Source organism: Phodopus roborovskii, unplaced genomic scaffold (genome assembly GCF_943737965.1).
Source record: "Phodopus roborovskii unplaced genomic scaffold, PHOROB, whole genome shotgun sequence".
Classification (NCBI taxonomy): domain Eukaryota; kingdom Metazoa; phylum Chordata; class Mammalia; order Rodentia; family Cricetidae; genus Phodopus; species Phodopus roborovskii.
The window spans coordinates 16,006,234-16,024,123 of record NW_026126541.1 but is presented as its reverse complement, the minus strand read 5'-3'; the positions used below and the strand labels follow the sequence as shown (position 1 = coordinate 16,024,123).

At 44.6% G+C, this 17,890-nt stretch overlaps 1 protein-coding gene across 1 annotated transcript; it reads left to right on the top strand.

Moving 5' to 3' along the window:
• The first annotated feature begins 6,973 nt into the window (after positions 1-6,973).
• LOC127233255 (acyl-CoA desaturase 3) lies at positions 6,974-17,432 on the top strand. Its single transcript, XM_051199655.1, has 5 exons — positions 6,974-7,271; positions 9,085-9,215; positions 10,859-11,064; positions 13,287-13,519; positions 17,228-17,432. The coding sequence occupies exons 1-5, from the start codon at positions 6,989-6,991 to the stop codon at positions 17,425-17,427; spliced, it is 1,053 nt and encodes a 350-aa protein (XP_051055612.1). The 5' UTR covers positions 6,974-6,988; the 3' UTR covers positions 17,428-17,432.
• The last annotated feature ends 458 nt before the right edge of the window (positions 17,433-17,890 follow it).

Below are 17,890 nucleotides of genomic sequence, written 5' to 3'. Positions count from 1 at the left end.
GAAGAGTTGTTCTGGGATTTTGATGGGGATTGTATTGAATCTGTAGATTGCTTTTGGAAAGATTGCCATTTTTACTATGTTTATGCTACCTATCCAAGAGCATGGGAGATCTTTCCATTTTCTGGTATCTTCTTTAGTTTCTTTTTTTAAAGACACAAAGTTCTTACTATATAGGTCTTTCATTTGTTTGGTTAGTGTTACCCCAAGACACTACGTTGTTTGTGGCTATTGTAAAGGGTGATGCTTCTCTGATTTCTTTCTCAGCCCCTTTATCATCTGTATATAGTAGAGCTACTGATTTTTTGTTTTTCGAGTTAATCTTGTATCCTGCTAATTTGCTGAATGTGTTTATCAGCTGTAGGAGCTCCCAGGTAGAGTTTTTTCCAGGTCACTTATGTAAACTATCATATCATCTGCAAGTAGTGACAGTTTGACTTCTTCCTTTCCAATTTGTATCCCTTTGATCTCCTTTTGTTGTCTTATTGTTTTAGCTAGAACTTCGAGTACATTATTGAAGAGATATGGAGAGAGTGGGCAGCCTTGTCTTGTTCCTGGTTTTATATTGCTTTTTAAAAAGAGAGATAAATCACTATTAGGATTATAAGTGGAGATGTAGCCCTTTCCAGTGTGGGAAGCCAGAGACCCGGCTCCAAAGCTGTTCACCAAAAGGGTGTCTTCTACTAAGAAAAGAGAGCCAGCTGCTGTCCTAGTATATCTTCTTGGCCCTCAGCCACAAACAGTGTGCAAGGCCTGTGTAGAGGTGGTGTGGCAACCCTAAAGCTGGAGCCTTGAGCAAGACAATTTTAAGTTCTCAGAAGCCTTCCACTCTTGCTCCCAAGATGGAAATATGAAAGGAGACACCTTTGGGATCTGGGACTGTAAATACTGGGCATGAGCAGAAACTGGAGATAGCAAATTAAAGAGGTTAGGGACCAGTTAATGTAAAATAGTAACAGCTTCCCATAGAGCACGAAGGTCTCCATTATGCATTTAAAAGAAAAGAAGTCATTGGCGAGTTACAGAGTGACTGGCAAGGGCTGAAGGCCAGTAATGCAGCAGTTTACTGCTTAGGGGTTGAAGTTCCCCTCAGGCTTCAGGCATGAGAAGATATTGTTAGGAAATCATGAGCATCCTTCAGATATACACAACGGTGTGACTAGGACATCCCACCTAGCATACTTCGGAGCTAATGGGGGAACATGTAGAAAATGAATCAGTCCCTTGTCTCTTCTTCAAAAATGTATTTTAGCCCAGATGTGGCAGCATATGTTTTTAATCTCAACACTCAGGAGGCAGAGACTGGTAGATCTGTGTGTCTGTCTCCTTTTTTTTTTTTTAACATATGTTAATTTATATAATGTACTTCATTATGCCATGTATAATGTATGTTGATAACACTTACCCCTCAATACCCTCTCTTTGCTACCCCCAGTCTGTTACCTTATTCTTCCTAGCCAATCCCCCTTCTAATTTCGTGTCTTTGTAGATATGTGTGTGACCATGTCTTGCTGAGTTTAATTAGGGCTGCTTATACAGACATGAGTAAGGGATTACTTACAGTACCACTGACCTACACCAGTGAAGAAAATGCTGCCCAATAACCATTAACTGTCAAGGGCTATGGCCTTAAGAGCACCCCACCCACGCTGGGCAGTGGTGGCACACACCTTTAATCCTAGTACTCAGGAGGCAGAGGCAGGCGGATCTCTGTCAGTTCAAGGCCAGCCAGATCTATACAACTAGTTCCACAATAGCCAGGGCAACACAGAAAAACCCTGTTTCTAAAAAGCCAAAACAAACAAACAAAAAAGTGCCCCGGCCACAGCAACCCTCCCTCTTTACATTATTAAGGCAAGTTGAGACTCCCGAGGGACTTGGAAGGGGCCTCATGGCTCCTTCAGCTTTTCTCTGTCCATTGAGTCATCTGTTGGGATGCATCAAGGTCTTCTGTCTGTGTGGCTTGCCTTGGGAGTTCTGAGAGCATTTCTCTGTGCAACAATCCCTCCTCTGCATAATGTACACTGACTAGACTTCAACTTCTGGGGTCTCTACAGTGTCTGATCAAGAAGATGGGTGACTTACTTGAAGTATCGGATCCTTTGAGGGGTGTCTTATCGTGGTTTAATAAGGATCAGGATAAACAAATAGGCTGAACAGATGTTTATTCAGGGAGAAATAACTTACAATCTAGACAGATGAACACCAGCAAGTTCCACCGGATGCTCTCCTCTCCGCGCCCAGTCAGCCAGACAGCGTTCCCAGGCTCCTCCTCAGACCTAGTTCCACAGGTCACTTCCGCCCCTGGCTCCACCCCCCAATGGATGTGGTCAGTGCCACAGAAGCAGACAAAGTGAATATCCCACTACAGTGTCTTATTGCCCCCTGGGAACTGGATGACCTGGGACAGGGCCAAAACATTGGCTATCCTTTTACCTTCTCTATCCTCATTGGCTTCAGTGTCTCAGCAAGGTTGTTAACCACCCAGATGGTCAGAAACAACAGTCCTTAAAAAACTTGTAAGGAATTGTCTCAGTTAGGGTTTCTATGAAGAGACACCATGACCATGCAACACTTATACATGAAAACATTTAATTGGGGCTTGCTTATAGTTTCAGAGGTTTAGTCCATTAATGTCATGGTGGGACGTGGCAGCCTGCAGGCAGGCATGGTGCTGGAGAAGGATCTGAGAATTCTATATATTAATCTGCAGGCAACAAGGAGTACACTGAGACACACTATGCATAGCTTAAGCACAAGAGCCCTCAAAGCCCACCTGCACAGTGGCACACTTCCTCCAACAAGTCCACACCTACTCCAACAAAACCACACCTCCTAATAGTGCTACTCCCATGGGGGACCATTTTCCTTCAAGCCACCATAGAAACTTAAAAGAAAAAAGATTTATTTTTTATGTGTGTGCTTATGCCTGTATGTGGGTTATGTGAAGGAGCTTTAAGTTCTCAGAAGCCTTCTGCTCTTGCTCCCAAGATGGAAATATGAAAGGAGACACCTTCATGATCTGGGACTGTACCTCACATCCTCCCAACTTCACAGTTACAAAAACGCCATAAATCTCACCAATGTGACTACTTAAACATGAGCTGAACAAGGACAACCACATGCAGAATTAACATGGGCAGGGAAAATCCCATGAGACCTCAATCCTACCCAAAGACTACGGGAAACTAAAGAAAGATGAGAATGAAGAAAACACTCTTCCCCGGGGAGTAACACACCAATTTTATGTATGTAAAAAAAACAATCATTAATGAAAAAGGAGGCCATGAATTTGAAAGAGAGCAAAGAATTTGAAAGAGAATGCAAAGGATTGGTGAGGGGAAGGGGCATGACATAATCTCAAAGAGTAAAAGAAAGAAGTTTTAAAAGATTTCAGCAAATTACTATAAAAGCAACAAGATGACAGGAAATAATACACACTGTTCAATAATAGTTCTTAATATTAATGGTTCTCAACTCTCTAAAAGACACAGAACTAACTAACACATTGGGCTAAAAAAAAAACAAAAAAAAAACAAAAAAAAAAAAAAAAAAAAAAAAAAAAAAAAAGAACAGGATCTTTTTGCTGCCTCCAAGAAACACCTCACACCATCAACGATAGTTACCATTTTAGGGTAAAAGGATGAAAAAAGGTATTCCAAGTCAATAGAACTAAGAAACAAGGAGGCATGGCTATTAATATCTGACCAATTACATTTCAAAACAAAATAGTCAGTAGAGGTAGGAGGGAACTCCTTACTCATTATTGCAATCCTAAACATATACACACCAATTACAGGAGCACTCAATGTCATAAAAGAAATACAACACAGCGATAGTAGGTTTTTCAAGGCCCCACTCTCACCAATATACAGGTCATCCAGAAGAACAGAAATAAATAAACCCTGGAGTTAAATTAAAACACAACTCAAATAGACCTAACACATCTACAGTATATACAGTGCACATGCTTGATCTTCTTGGCAGCCCATGGAAATTTCCCCAACCTAAACTACATATTAGGACACAAAGGAATCCTCACCAAATGCGGGAAAATTGAAATCATATTCTACATTCCATCTGACTGCAATGGGGCAAAGCTGGATGTGAGTAAACAAACTCATGGAGACTGAGCAACATGCTATTGAGTGATAATTAGGCTGAGAATGAAAATCAAGAAGGAAATTTTTTAAAATTCCAGAACTGAATGAAAATGAAAACACAACCTAACAATGTGTATGGGACACAATGAAAGCAACCCTAGAGGAAAGGTCATAGGATGTGTGCCAAGATTGAAAAATTCAAGAGCTCAAAAATTAACAACTTAATGATTGATACACCTGAAGGCCTCAGAAAAACAAGAACAAATGTCCAAAAAAAAGAAAAAAAAATGAGGATGGGAAGAGATAATCAAAATCAGAGCTGAAATTAAGGAAATAGAAATGGAAAAAATAAAACCACACACACAAAGAATGAATGGGATAAGAGCTGATTCTTTGAAAAAATTAACAAAGTTGACTTTTAACTAAATTAACCCTTAGAGAATGTCCAAATGAGTAAGTTTAGAGATCAAAACGGAGAGATTACAACATACACTGAAGAAATTTACTACTTTTAATGCAAAAGATCAAGAGTGTGTATGGTATATCCTGTAGATGTTTTAGGTCTATTTGAGTTATGATTTCATTTAACTCCAGAGTTTCTGTTTATTCTCAAAGACATTCAGATGAAAAAGATCTGCCATGTGGATGGATAGTCCGGCTGTTTGAAACCCTGGTGAACATCTATTTGGTTTAGTTAAAGAAACACTTCAATGCTGGACGGTGGTGGCACTCACCTTTAATCCCAGTACTCAGGAGGCAGATTCAGGCAGAGTTCAAGGTCAGCCTGATCTACAAAGTTACACCAAGAAACCCTGCCTCAAAAAATAAATGAAAGAAACACTTCATTATTATATATACCCCCAAAAGTGGATGTGTTGGTATGTACCTGTAACGCTAGTACTCAGCAGATAGATGAAGAGGAATGAGAAGTTCAAGGTTGCCTTTGGCTGCACAGGTTACCTGGTTACAAGGTTATCCTGGGCTGAGAATCTGTCTCAGAAATAAAACAAGCAAACAAAACAGACAGATAGAACCCAACTTTGTAACTCTGTAACTCCTGTCTATTGCTGTTGTACAAAAGCACTACTTCTAATGGAATAATATAGATAATATAAATAGAATATAACCCACAGGACAGACAAAATTTAACTCAAGAAAGGACTCTAACTGAGGCTGACCTAAGAGCATCCTAAACTACTTGTTGGCATAAAAGGGAGTTTTAGTGACACTGACTCTTTAATATCTGTCACATCCTTTCTTAGGGTTTCTATTGCTGTGATTTAAAAAAAAGAAAAGAAAGAACAGCTTTGGGGAGGAAAAGGTTACAACTCTCAGGTCTTACTTCCATCACTGAGAGAAGTCAGGGCAGGAACCTGAAGTCGGAGCTGAAGCAGAAGCCATGGAAGAATGCTGCTTGCTGGCTTGCTCCTCATGCTCCACCAGCCTGCTTCTTATAAAACTCAGGACCCCCACAGTAAGCTGAGCCCTCCCATATTAATCATTAATCAAGAAAAGGCCTTATGGAGATTCCCACAGACAATCTGATGGAGGCATTTTATCAGTTGAGGTTCCTCTAGTTTGTGTAAAGGTGACATCATCATCATCACAATAATAATCCTCAACCAGGACACTCTCCAGTGTGGGGTAAGAACAAGCCAACAAGGACAGATCTAGAAACACAGACTGGCCAAATAAACCACTGGTTAACCAGTGATGTCTTCAAAGGAAGTTGTTCAAAGCCCAGGGAGAAAGCTATCAGAATGAAATCAATTTACACTGGGCATGGTGGTACCTGCCTGGGATCCGGGAAGTTGGGTGACTACAGCTAGAAGATGAGGTTGAGACTAGCCTGGACTTCATTGCAAAACCCTATTTCAAAGCCAGCAACAAAAATAGTCACTCATGCCAACCCTTCAGAAAACAACTAAGACCAAGAGGTTGTAGGTGGGAAAATGATTCTTATGCATGGTTATCAGACATTAATTTAATACATGCTGACCTTGGCTCCCACTTCTATTCTGTTTATATTTGTTTCAGAAACTGGCATAGTTCAGATTTTTGTTTGTTTTTTGAGACATGGTTTTACTGTGTAGCCCTACCTGTTCTGGAATCCACTTTGTAGACAAGGCTGGCCTCAAACTCACAGAATTCTATCTGCCTCTACCTCCCAAGTGCTAGTATTAAAGGCATGTACCACCACCACTTGGCTATATTTCTGAAAATGTTCTAGCAAATCCAACATATCACCCTAATTCAACTGTCTAAAACTAAAGAGGAAAAATTTAACTGCTCTGGTAAGAGAGGAAATAGTCTGGAGAGTTACTTGTGCCCCCCCCCCTTTGGCCATCGGACTACATGTAAATGGTCCATATGGCCCTTCACATAAATAAAGCCCAGGAATTAAATCTTTAAATAACATCATATTCAAAGGGTCCACACTTGGGAGGCAGAGCAAAAGCTGCCCCCCAGGATTTCTTCTAGATACAGTTTTATAAAGAACCAAAGCAATGACAACAAAGTTCAGACGTAGCCTTCTGTCCAGACGGACCTAGTCTCTGAGAGGTCCCTGCCCCCATCATCGTCTTTTCTAAGTTGTACTGCCATCAATTGGTAGAGATGTGGATGGCATTTTGACACTTGATTTCCCAGCCGGGCCCTGAGGGTACCTTCATGCGTACATGTAGGGCTTTCTTTGGCTTGTCCCTACTGCCCCTTCACATGGAGGTTTGACAACAACCCATCTGCAGATCTCTTCTTCCACAGCCCTTAGTCAAGCCAGACCCTGGGATACGGGCTGCACCTCTAATGCACCCTTCTGCCAGATGCATGCCAAAGGGAAATGCCTACTGGAATCTGCTCTCCTAATTCTCCACTCCCTATCCTTGTAGATGACCTCTTCATATATAACCACCACCACCATCACAGCACCTCTCTCCGGAAGCCTGCAGAATAGGTGGGAGAAGCAGAAGACAGTGCCCTTGTACTGGGAAGAAGACATCCGTCCCGAAATGAAAGAAGATATATACGACCCCAGCTACCAGGATGAAGAGGGGCCCCCGCCCAAGCTGGAGTACGTCTGGAGAAACATCATCCTCATGGCCCTGCTGCACTTGGGGGCCCTGTATGGGGTCATACTGGTTCCGTCCTGCAAGATCTATACCTGCCTCTTCGGTAAGCAGCTCCCTTCGTCTTGGGCCAGTACCTCTGGTTTCTCTTTGCTTTTTAATGAGGTATCTCTGACCCAAGGCAGTGAGTGGCCCCTCTGTCCAGATTTCTCAGGTCCTGGGAGCAGAGCCTTGTGGGACTGGGCATCCCTTAACATGAATTCTGGGTCCCTGTGCAGGGGGGCTTGGAGGGGTCTACCTAAGGCAGAGAAGCAACTTTCTCTAAACAAGCTTGTCTGTGTGAGTCACTTGCTCAGCTGCTTACTCCAGGCCCACGTGACTCAGGAGCAACGTGCCCTACCTGGGAGGCATGGGAATCAGGGCTAAATCTGAGGCCTTGTGGGTTACTGGTCTGTCAGAGCCAGGAACAGAGCCCGGAAAGGCTGCACTGGAGAGGTCCTTGAAAAGGAAAAGGGGGTGGTATTTACACAACTCTTCTGACCTCAACCCCTGACCAGATCAAGCTGGTTTGCTCTAGAGGAAGGTGATGTAGGCTTCTACAACACCCAAATATACAGGTGTGTGACTCAGCCACTCCAGGTCATTCTCCAGGGAGCAGCACCTGCCAGAGGCTGGAGATCATCCGAGGCCTCATCCTGGTTCAGAAGAATATGGCCAGCACTTTCCTGAGGATAGATGCTATCTCCGTGGTTGTCCTGGGGATCCTGTGGAAGGAATAGGATGGGACACAGGAGGCAAGAGAGGAGGAAAGAGGCCACTTAGAAAATGTTTACCTCTTGATGCAGAAGGACACATGGCAACTTGTACAATGTTTTGTGTCCCCAGTCTTGGCTAAGTTCTGTAGCATCTGAGGTTCTGTGGTTTCCACATGTCTTCTTGGGTATCTTACACTGCTTCTAACAAGACCTCAGCCCCATGTCCTAGTGCTACAATCAGAGGAACAGACAGGTACAGTGTCCTCTCCCAGTAGAGAGCCTATATGGTACCTCCTGATCTTGTAGATTCTAAGTTAGGATGCTCTGTTATTAGGAGATGAATGGTATAGCTAGAACTGAAACAGATTCTTGATAAAAAACCTACTTCCAAACCATGAGTCCACTTTTACCTCTCCCATGACCCTGGAAAAACACTTAGCTTTTAACTTCATCTACATACTCACCCAAAGAGGCATCTCTGATGACATGGAGTACCCAAGTATAGAGCCCTTCCAGCTCTGCTCTTGAGGGAATAGCTGTTTCACCGTTAAGTCTTTATGTCACCTCACACACGGTATTACTAGACTCCAACCCATTAGGATGGGCAGTGACTATGATAATGTTAACGGTCAGTAAAGCTTGAGCCTCCATGTACATGTGACTCTGTGCAGGATGGGCTTGTCCTGAGACCTGCTACAGTGCTGAGATGTTGTAGACAACAGGCGAACAGGCTCTGTATCCCATGAGTGTCCCCTTCAACCGAGAGCTCTAATTGCCGTTTTCCAAATGTTCTTGATAATGGGTGTTTAGATCAGGAGGAGGAATCAATGGCCTTGAATCCCTTGGAGAAAGGATCTGAAGGGCAAAGTGCCTGGGAAAATGTTCTGAAGGTCTGAAAATGACAACCTACCTTCCTTCCGGCGTCATCCTGCCTTTCTGCCCACTTTGTGCCTGGGTCTGGTTCTTCATGACTCATACCTGTTCCTAGATGGAGTGGTTTGAGGTGATTATGATCTTTTGAGGTGGCAAATGCTATGATGTCTCAGACACCAATGCACATACTCCTTCAAACCCAGAGAAGCATACTGTGGTATCAGGAGTGTTTGGATTTGCTTCTCCTGGTTGCACTTACCAGTTAGCTGACCCCAGCTGTTGTCCCAGCAGCATTTGTCTACTATGTGATCAGTATTGAAGGCATTGGAGCTGGAGTTCATCGCCTGTGGAGTCACCGAACTTACAAGGCTCGGCTGCCGCTGCGACTCTTTCTCATCGTGGCCAACACCATGGCTTTCCAGGTGAGCAGCTGGTGCTGTTCATTCTTGTGACTCTGCTGTAGGGGATGATCAGGGGCAGAGTGGAGAATGGCAGCACCCAGAGAGGTAGTCTTTGGTAGTCCTCTCAAGTGCATGCTTGGTACTGGGCTCCCCACTACACGGGACACCTCAGAGTCACTGGGGAGGGAAACAGGAAGTAGAACAGGCTCTCCAACATAACCATTATCACATAGTATGGCTGTTGTGGTCCTTTGGTGTAAAGGACCTTAGAGCAACCTCATCAGGACATGATTATGGTTTCCTAAATACACAATCAACAAAAATTCATGCTTTGCTCTGCCTGTCTTAGGACCCTACTATAATGGGATTGGAGTGAATGTGTCACAGACTCAAGAACTCTCTTGTTTCAGATAAGTGTAGTGATATATTCACTTTGTCCGCACCTGTGGCACTGACCACGCCCATTGGGGGTGAGGACAGGGGCAGATGTTACCTGGGGGAACTAAGTCTGAGGAAGGGGCTTGGGGAGTTCTCTCTTGCTTGCTGCACGGGGACAGAAGAGCATCCGGAGGTATCTTTGGGATCAGAAACCTGCTGGTGTTCATCTGTCTATGTTGTAAGTTATTTCTCCCTGAAATAAGCATCTATTCAGCCTATTTGTTTCTCCTGATCCTTATTAAACCCACAACAAATAAGAGCAAACATGTCTGTAGTCCCATGTGCTGGACACTGTGCCAGCATTTGACACAGGTTAACTCCTTTAGTCCTCACAACCACACCAGGAGGCAGGCCTTATTATTCTACCCACTGAACAGATGAGGAAACTGAGTCACTGTGCTATTTCATAAGCTTACCTTACTGTTCTGTCGAGGGCTAGCATGATGGGTAGGTCAAACACTGATGGTGGTTTGTAATGGATACATTTGTAATGGATAGATTTAGGAAATAGGGAAGGGGGACTCACCTAGCCATGGGCTGTTGCTTATAGTGTAGGACTTGACTTGGGTGATGAGGAAAAAGTACCAGGAAATGGATTAGTTATTTTGCCTTGATGATATCTGAGGTTCTTATCACATGTGTGTAATCACCTGATAACTTACATGGTGAAGGCTCTCAGTTTCTGTCTTTGGAGGACAAAGAGAAAGAAGAGAAACATTGGCACAATCTTGAAGAGATGGATAAGTTCAGAAAAGCTCCGAGGCCTTTCAGAAATGTGCTCAGGCTCATTGGTTACTTGTTGGTCCGGTTGAGTTGAGTGACATGCCACTTGTAGGCATTGACATGGAGTTTTTGCACCTTTACCACAGAGCAGAACCTTGGAGCCCAAGGCCTTCTGCTTGATAATTTCTCTGGATCAGACATCTCAAGAGGAAATCTGTCTCCTGTTACTTGTTTGAAGAGTCACCATGTCCTCTGCTAACGAAACTCCCTGAGCATTAAACTCACCTCCTGTTTCCCACCGTGCAACCCTGAGAAGCAACTCTGGGTCTTCAATTTGCTTCTCTACATAAGCTTTGGGGGCAAGTTGCTGGAGGGGGTGCTCCCCCAGGCCCCCTTAGCAGTCAGAGTCCAAAACTCTGTGAGTTGGACTGACACCTAGGCTCTTGCATTCCCCCAGAGGGCTTCTCTTCTCAATCCTGGGGTCCTCTTTCCTGTCCCTCCAGAATGACGTGTATGAATGGGCCCGAGACCACCGAGCCCACCACAAGTTCACAGAAACACACGCTGACCCTCACAATTCGCGGCGTGGCTTTTTCTTCTCTCATGTGGGCTGGCTGCTTGTGCGCAAACACCCGGCTGTCAAAGAGAAGGGCGGAAAACTGGACATGTCTGACCTAAAAGCCGAGAAGCTGGTCATGTTCCAGAGGAGGTGAGTCGGGGAGATGGATATTGGGAGGTAGGGTTTCAAGAGCAACATATTTCTCTTAGCACTTAGAATAACTGAATGAATTTCTAGATTCATATGACCAAAATCATGAGTTCAGCCAAGCGTGGTGATGCAGGCCTGTGATCCCCGCACCAGAGAGACAGAGACAGAAGGATCTCTGTGAGTTCCAAGTCACCCAGAGCTACATAATGAGACTGTCTCAGAAACAAAGCTACCCTGGGGACTGAAGAGGTGACTTAGCAGTTAAGAGCACTTCTTATTCTCCCAGGGGACCCTAGTTCAGATTCCAGAACCCACATTACTCCTACAACTGTAGCTCTAAAGAATCTGGCAGGGTGTCCTTCACAGACACACGTGCACATGTGGCATATACTCACACAGACATACACACATACACATAATTTTTAAAAACCTTTTTTCAAAAAAGCTGATTGGCCAGATGTGGTGGCACACATGTCTTTAGTCTTAGCACTGGGGAGACAGAAGCAAATGGATCTCTGAGTTTGAAGCCAGCATGATCTACAAAGTGAGTTCCAAGACAGCCAGAGCAACATAGTGAGACCCTGTTTAAATAAATAAATAAATAAATAATCATTTCAAACCCAAGTTTTTAATTGCTTGGATGTCCACAGTTGTGGGGTGTTGCTCTGTTGCTTTCTTTCTGGACTCTTTTCATTGAACCAATGAAATGCAGCAAATATTCACTGACCTAGCATAGCCACAGACACAATTCAACTGTGGCCTTACATTTCCAGAGTTTTTAGCATATAGATTGGAGGAATCATATACTTACCAAGTTACCACCAAGCAAGGCAAAATACTGTTGTAGGTGAGAGGCAGAAAGGGCCAGAGATAGCTCAGGGTGAACAAAAAGGGTTGAAGAAAATTTAGCACCAGAAACAATGGAAAGACCATGCCCTGCACATTTGTGTATAGACAGAAAGTACAAAAATGAGCTAAAGCCTTATGCATGATCCACAAACATAGTCTGTTTCCTTGACCTGTAAGGTATGAATGGAAAAAAGATGACAAACAGACCGATGTCATGAGTGTCTTAGACACAAATGGGATTGACACAGTTGGCAATAAGGAGCTTGTTTTTCCAACAGCAAGTGGCACAGTCAGAGCTGGACTTTGAAGGGGAGGTCAGGGGAGGTCAGAGGAGGTCAGAGGAGGTCAGGGGAGGTCAGAGGGGGTCAGGGGAGGTCAGAGGGGGTCAGGGAAGGTCAGGAGATGTCAAGGGAAGTCAAAGGAGGTCAGGGGAGGTCAGAGGGGTTCAGGGGATGTCAGGGGAGGTCAGAGGGGGTCAGGGGAGGTCAGGGGGGGTCAGGAGAAGTCAGAGGAGGGCAGGGGAGGGCAGGGGAGGGCAGGTCAGATCAGAGAAGTTCAGAGGAGGTCAGGGGAGGTCAGAGGAGGTTAGGGGAGGGCAGGGGAGGGCAGGGGAGGGCAGGAGGGCAGGGGAAGTCAGGGGAGAGCAGGGAAGGGCAGGGGAGGGTCGGGGAGGGCAGATGAAGAAGATATTGAGCCTGAGAGGTGAGGAAAGGACACAAGTTAGACTAGAGAGGACTCAGGTTAGGGAAGAGGAGAAAGAATGGAAAAGCTGGATTCAGGCACACCCGTGACTGCAAAGTTGAAGACGGGACTGCTGAAGAAAGACCAGTCAGTTCTCTCAGGAAATCAGTGGTTCAGTCTGTGTGGAAATGAGATTGGGGCAAGACCTGTAAAGGGACAGACCCTGCAGGTGATCGAGGGAGGACATCCATTATGCTTGTTAGAGCTTTTGCAAAGCGAGGGCCTTGAGGAAGGAAGTTAGCAGGAAGTGGAGATACATCAAAGACCCTGACAGGAGACAAAGCGGGGCTCAGGGGCAGATGGAAAACAGACCAGACATCCTACAGATTCAGGATGTGGTTTGGCCCTGATTTGTTAGGTAACTGGCCTCATCCCTCTACAAATAAGAACAATAGAGACCTTGTTCCATTGACAACTGGTGGGATTAGTTTAGGGCAGTCTCAGCTCAACATAGATTTATCTTGAAAATGGTAATAATACTCTGTACTGAAAAGATTTTCCACCCCCTTTTTTTCTTGATGGGCTCCCACCCAACACCTGCACTCATGGTGTAAGAGGAAAGGTAACAGCCCCCCCCCCATTGAGAAAGGCCAATCCTCTCTTCTTACTCAGTGTGCAATCTCTCCACGTAGGTACTACAAGCCCGGCATCCTGTTGATGTGTTTCATCCTGCCCACGCTGGTGCCCTGGTATTGCTGGGGTGAAACTTTCCTGAACAGCTTGTGCGTTAGCACCTTCTTGCGATATGCGACAGTACTCAATGTCACCTGGCTGGTGAACAGCGCTGCCCATCTCTATGGTTATCGCCCTTATGACAAGAACATTGATCCCAGGGAGAACACCCTGGTTTCCCTGGGATGTCTGGGTAAGTCAGCAGTCTATACCATTAGCACATTCAGTGGTCTCTTTTAGGTTTCAAACCTGAAACAAATTGCTGAGGTGTCTCTTTAACATATCACATGGCCACCAGGTTGTCCCTGCATCCCTCAGACCCTGCTTGCTACAGACCCACACCCCCACCCCTGCTCGGCACATCCCATTCCCTACCCTGAACTCTCCAGCCCAGGGTGCTGGGCCCCTCTTCCCTACATAATCTAATAATTTTCGTTCCCCTCTCTCCCTTGACCCTTCCCCTCCCCCTTCTCACAGCTCAGTCTAGTCCCATCCACTCTGGGCTCTCCCAGATGTCCTGGCCTCTGGGTTTGCTCTCCCATATAGCTACGCTAACCCTCCATCACTGCTGCCATAACTAGGAGGAGTCAAGTTCTCTTCTCTTCCTTTTCTTTTTCTTGTTCTATCCCATCTCCTTATTGGTGAGCTGTAAGGAAGATGTGAGGCATCTGTTTTTACAAGCACTGGGTGTCTCACATCTCTCACTGTAAAACTAGGGGTTGTGATATCGGGGAAAACATGAGAGCCAGGGAACATGTTTATGTAAAAAGGGCAAGGATTAAAAAAAAATTACTGCCTTTGATTGGAACAAACAAACCTCTAACTATCCCAGCTCAGTTTCTCTAGTCATCTCTGATTCATTTCTCTGGGCTGGGCTATTCCTGCCTGGGTCAGGAGACTCAACAATAGCAATAGCATCAATGGAGACTACAATGAGCCTAGTGTGTCATGACTAGCCATGCTATATAAAGAAAAGGAAGATCATGACTTTGTCCGTTGGACTTAAAAGTGTGCCGTTCTCAGAGAGGGCTCACTTCCCTAGTGTGTTTCACGGACTGCCATCACCCCCATCCAAGTTGCAGACACCACCGCCGCCACCATGGCTGTTCTTCCATTCACCATTGTTTAAGGAAATCTTATTTTAGATTCACTTTTAGACCGTCATAGAAATGGAACCCTGTGGACTGAGATATATTCTATAGATGAAACTGTAATGAACTTTCCCAGCTTCAGCCTCTCCATGACATGGCTGTTGTAAGGGACAGCCAGCACCTTGCCTTGTCCCTATTGTCATTTCTCCTCCATCCCTCATCTTCTGCTTTCCCATTTCCTCCCATTCCAATCTCAATTCCTTCTTCCTTTCCTCTCCTTTCCCTTTCTCTCCTCCCCCTCTCTCCCTTTTGCCTTTATTCCAATCCTCCTGAGTACTAGGATCTACACTTGCAGCCCTGTGCAAATGCTCCCTCACTGAACTGTGTTCCAAGCCTTATTTGTACTTTTCTACATTGTGAGTCAAGAGCTCCCTATGTAGTCTAGGCTGGCTTTGCGCTCACTCTGTAGCTCAGGTTGACCTTGATTTCTACCAATGAGCTATTTGCCCAGCTGGGTCCTCCCATCCCACTCAGAAATATGATTTTTCTAATTCATCCTGGTCAGACTTGAACTTTATCTCCTGGTTCAGCCTCTAGGAAGCTGGGATCACAGCCAGTGCCAAATAACAATACATAAATCTAGACCCAGCCAGTAACAATGTATACATCCAGACCCAGCTGGTAACAATGTATAAACCCAGACCCAGCCGGTAACAATGTATAAATCCAGACCCAGCCGGTAACAATGTATAAATCCAGACCCAGCCAGTAACAATGTATAAATCCAGACCCAGCTGGTAACAATGTATAAATCCAGACCCCCAGTGCCAAGTAACAATGTATAAATCCTGACTCCATAGTCAAGGATTTACCTGTGTTGTTGTATTTCATGATAAATCTTTCTATAAAACTTAGCACTTTACATGTAGATGTTATCTAATCTGCATTCCCACATATTTTTGTCTATGTACATAGAAGTTATAAAAGGAAGTTAGTTCTTTTTTTTTTTTTTTTTTTTTTTTTTTTTTTTGCTGTCCTAAAACTCACTCTGTAGAACTGGTTGGCCTTGAACTCAGAGATCTGCCTGCCTCTGCCTCCCAAGTGCTGGGATTAAAGGTATGTGCCACCACTGCCAAGTGATTTTTATACCTCTTGAAGCCACAGTTCATATTTCTTTCAATATATTAGTACAAATATTCAGTTAAATACCCAGTGTCATGCAAATAACATATTTTCATCCAAATCAGGGATTTTACAAAAATCAAGTTCTCTAGAGTAATAGGCACTGCCTATAAACAAAAAGGCCAAGAATCCAGTACTTGCCCAGCCCAGAGGCCAGATATCTCAGCTCGTCTTCCTTATAGCCAGAATCCCAAACAAGTGGGCATGTGAAGGGTCAGTCTTGCTATTGAGGGAGAGTGAGAGCAAGCAGCAAGGTTGAGAAAAGAGAGAAAAGCTTTTTTCCTCCATGTTCTTTCCTAGGCTTCCAACGGAAGGTGTGACCCAGGTAGAGGTGTGTCTTCCCACTTCAAAGATCTGGACTAAAAGTAGATCTTCCAGCTTCAATGATTTAGTTATGCAAAAAAAAAAAAAAAAATTCCCTTACTGGCTAGGCCGTGGTGGTGCAGGCCTTTAATCCCAGCACTCGGGAGGCAGAGGCAGAGGCAGGTGGATCTCTGTGAGTCTGAGGTCAGCCTGGTCTACAGAGTGAGTTCCAGGACAGGCTCCAAAGCTACACAGAGAAATTTTGTCTCAAAAAAACAATCAATCAATTAGTTAATAAATAAAAATCCCTCTCTGGTATGCCCCGTCATTTGTCGGATCTCTGAAGTTGAGGCCAGCCTAGTCTACAATGGAGCTCCAGGACAGTCATGGCTACACAGAGAAACTCTGTCTCACCCCCCTCACCCCAAGAACAGCCATCACGCCATCACAGTGAATGTGGCTGTGTGGCTGATGGGGAAGTTAGTATGTGCCACAGCGCATGTGTGGTGATATCACAAAGTATAATTTTGTACAGTCGATTCTGTCCCTCCACCTTTATGTGGGGTCTTTGTATCAATCTTGGTTTGCCAGGCTGGCTCCTACAGTTTGTGTTTCTTGCAATATGTTTATGTAAATATTTTATTAACTATTTAGTTTTATTTCCTATAAAAGTACCCGATTGTTATTCAAAAAAATCAGAAATTTCAGAAAAAAATTAAATAGCAGATGATACGAAAAACCTTTATTAAAGGGGTTCTATTTCATCAGGACCAAAGCCCTACACCGGGGCCACTGTGTCACTGTGTGACAGCCACTGTGTACCAGCAATGGCTGAGAGAAACGCCACCCTGGCTGAGTACTGGCTCCCTGACTTTTAGCTTCTGTTGCCTTTTCTGCAGTAGCTACCCACACTTACAGGGAACACCAGCACCATGGGGGAAGGTGTGCTGCCTGCTCTCCTTTGAAAGAAACAGAAACACCGATCTTCCACAGGACTCTCCCCCTCTTGATTAAACATACACAGTCCAGGAGCCTACAGCATCTCAGAGCATACTGACATTTCGGCATTTTCCGATGTAAAATATTCTCCCAGAATAATCAAACTCTTACCCTGTTAGCCTTGGAGACACATTTTCTTTCTGCATCCTTCCAAATAATAAGGACAACCAGGGCTTCTCAACTCACTGCTTCAGAGTAGAAGGCGGTGGGTTAACCATTCATTGAACAACAACAGAGTGTTCTCTTACCCACTGGGTGTGAGGTGCGCAAAGAGGAGGAGGCAGCAGTCACCGCGCCCCTAACGGCTCTCCTTGCTTCTGTTCCAGGCGAGGGCTTCCACAACTACCACCACGCCTTCCCCTATGACTACTCCGCCAGTGAGTACCGCTGGCACATCAACTTCACCACGTTCTTCATCGACTGCATGGCTGCCCTAGGCCTGGCTTACGACCGGAAAAGAGTATCTAAGGCTGCTCTCTTGGCCAGGATTAAAAGAACTGGAGATGGGAGCCACAAGAGTGGCTGAGTCTGTTGTTGTCTTCATTTCTATTCCCAAAGTCAGCTGAACAGAGGTTTAATAATGTTGCTTAAATACTGGAAAACACCATCCATGTTCTAACGAGTCTCATTTCAAGACTGTATTCTTGTAAAATATTCAAATATTAAATAAAAAGCAAAGCTCTCTTTTATGATCTTAGCAGCTATTTTCCCATCCTCAGTCTTCTGTTCCAAGGGTCTTTTTTATTGCCTAGTCCTTCTTACCTCCCTCTTCTTACTTTATCATCTTCCCGGTGAGCTGCAGGGGAGCAATAGGTTGGAAGACCTCTTGGGAAGCTCAGCATATATATCTGCAGGCCAGAAGAGGGCGCCAGATCTCATTACAGGTGTTTGTGAGTCACCTTGTGGTTACTGGGAGTTGAATTCAGAACTGAGCCATCTCTCCAGCCCCAAAGAGAACAAGAAAAAGAGATACCTTAATAGAGAGAGCC

Coding starts and splice junctions, on each gene's coding strand:
- LOC127233255 (XM_051199655.1), top strand. CDS start 6,989: ATGACCTCTTCATATATAACCACCACCACCATCACAGCACCTCTCTCC. Junction 9,216..10,858: donor CCAACACCATGGCTTTCCAG/GTGAGCAGCTGG, acceptor CTGTCCCTCCAG/AATGACGTGTATGAATGGGC. Junction 11,065..13,286: donor CTGGTCATGTTCCAGAGGAG/GTGAGTCGGGGA, acceptor CTCTCCACGTAG/GTACTACAAGCCCGGCATCC.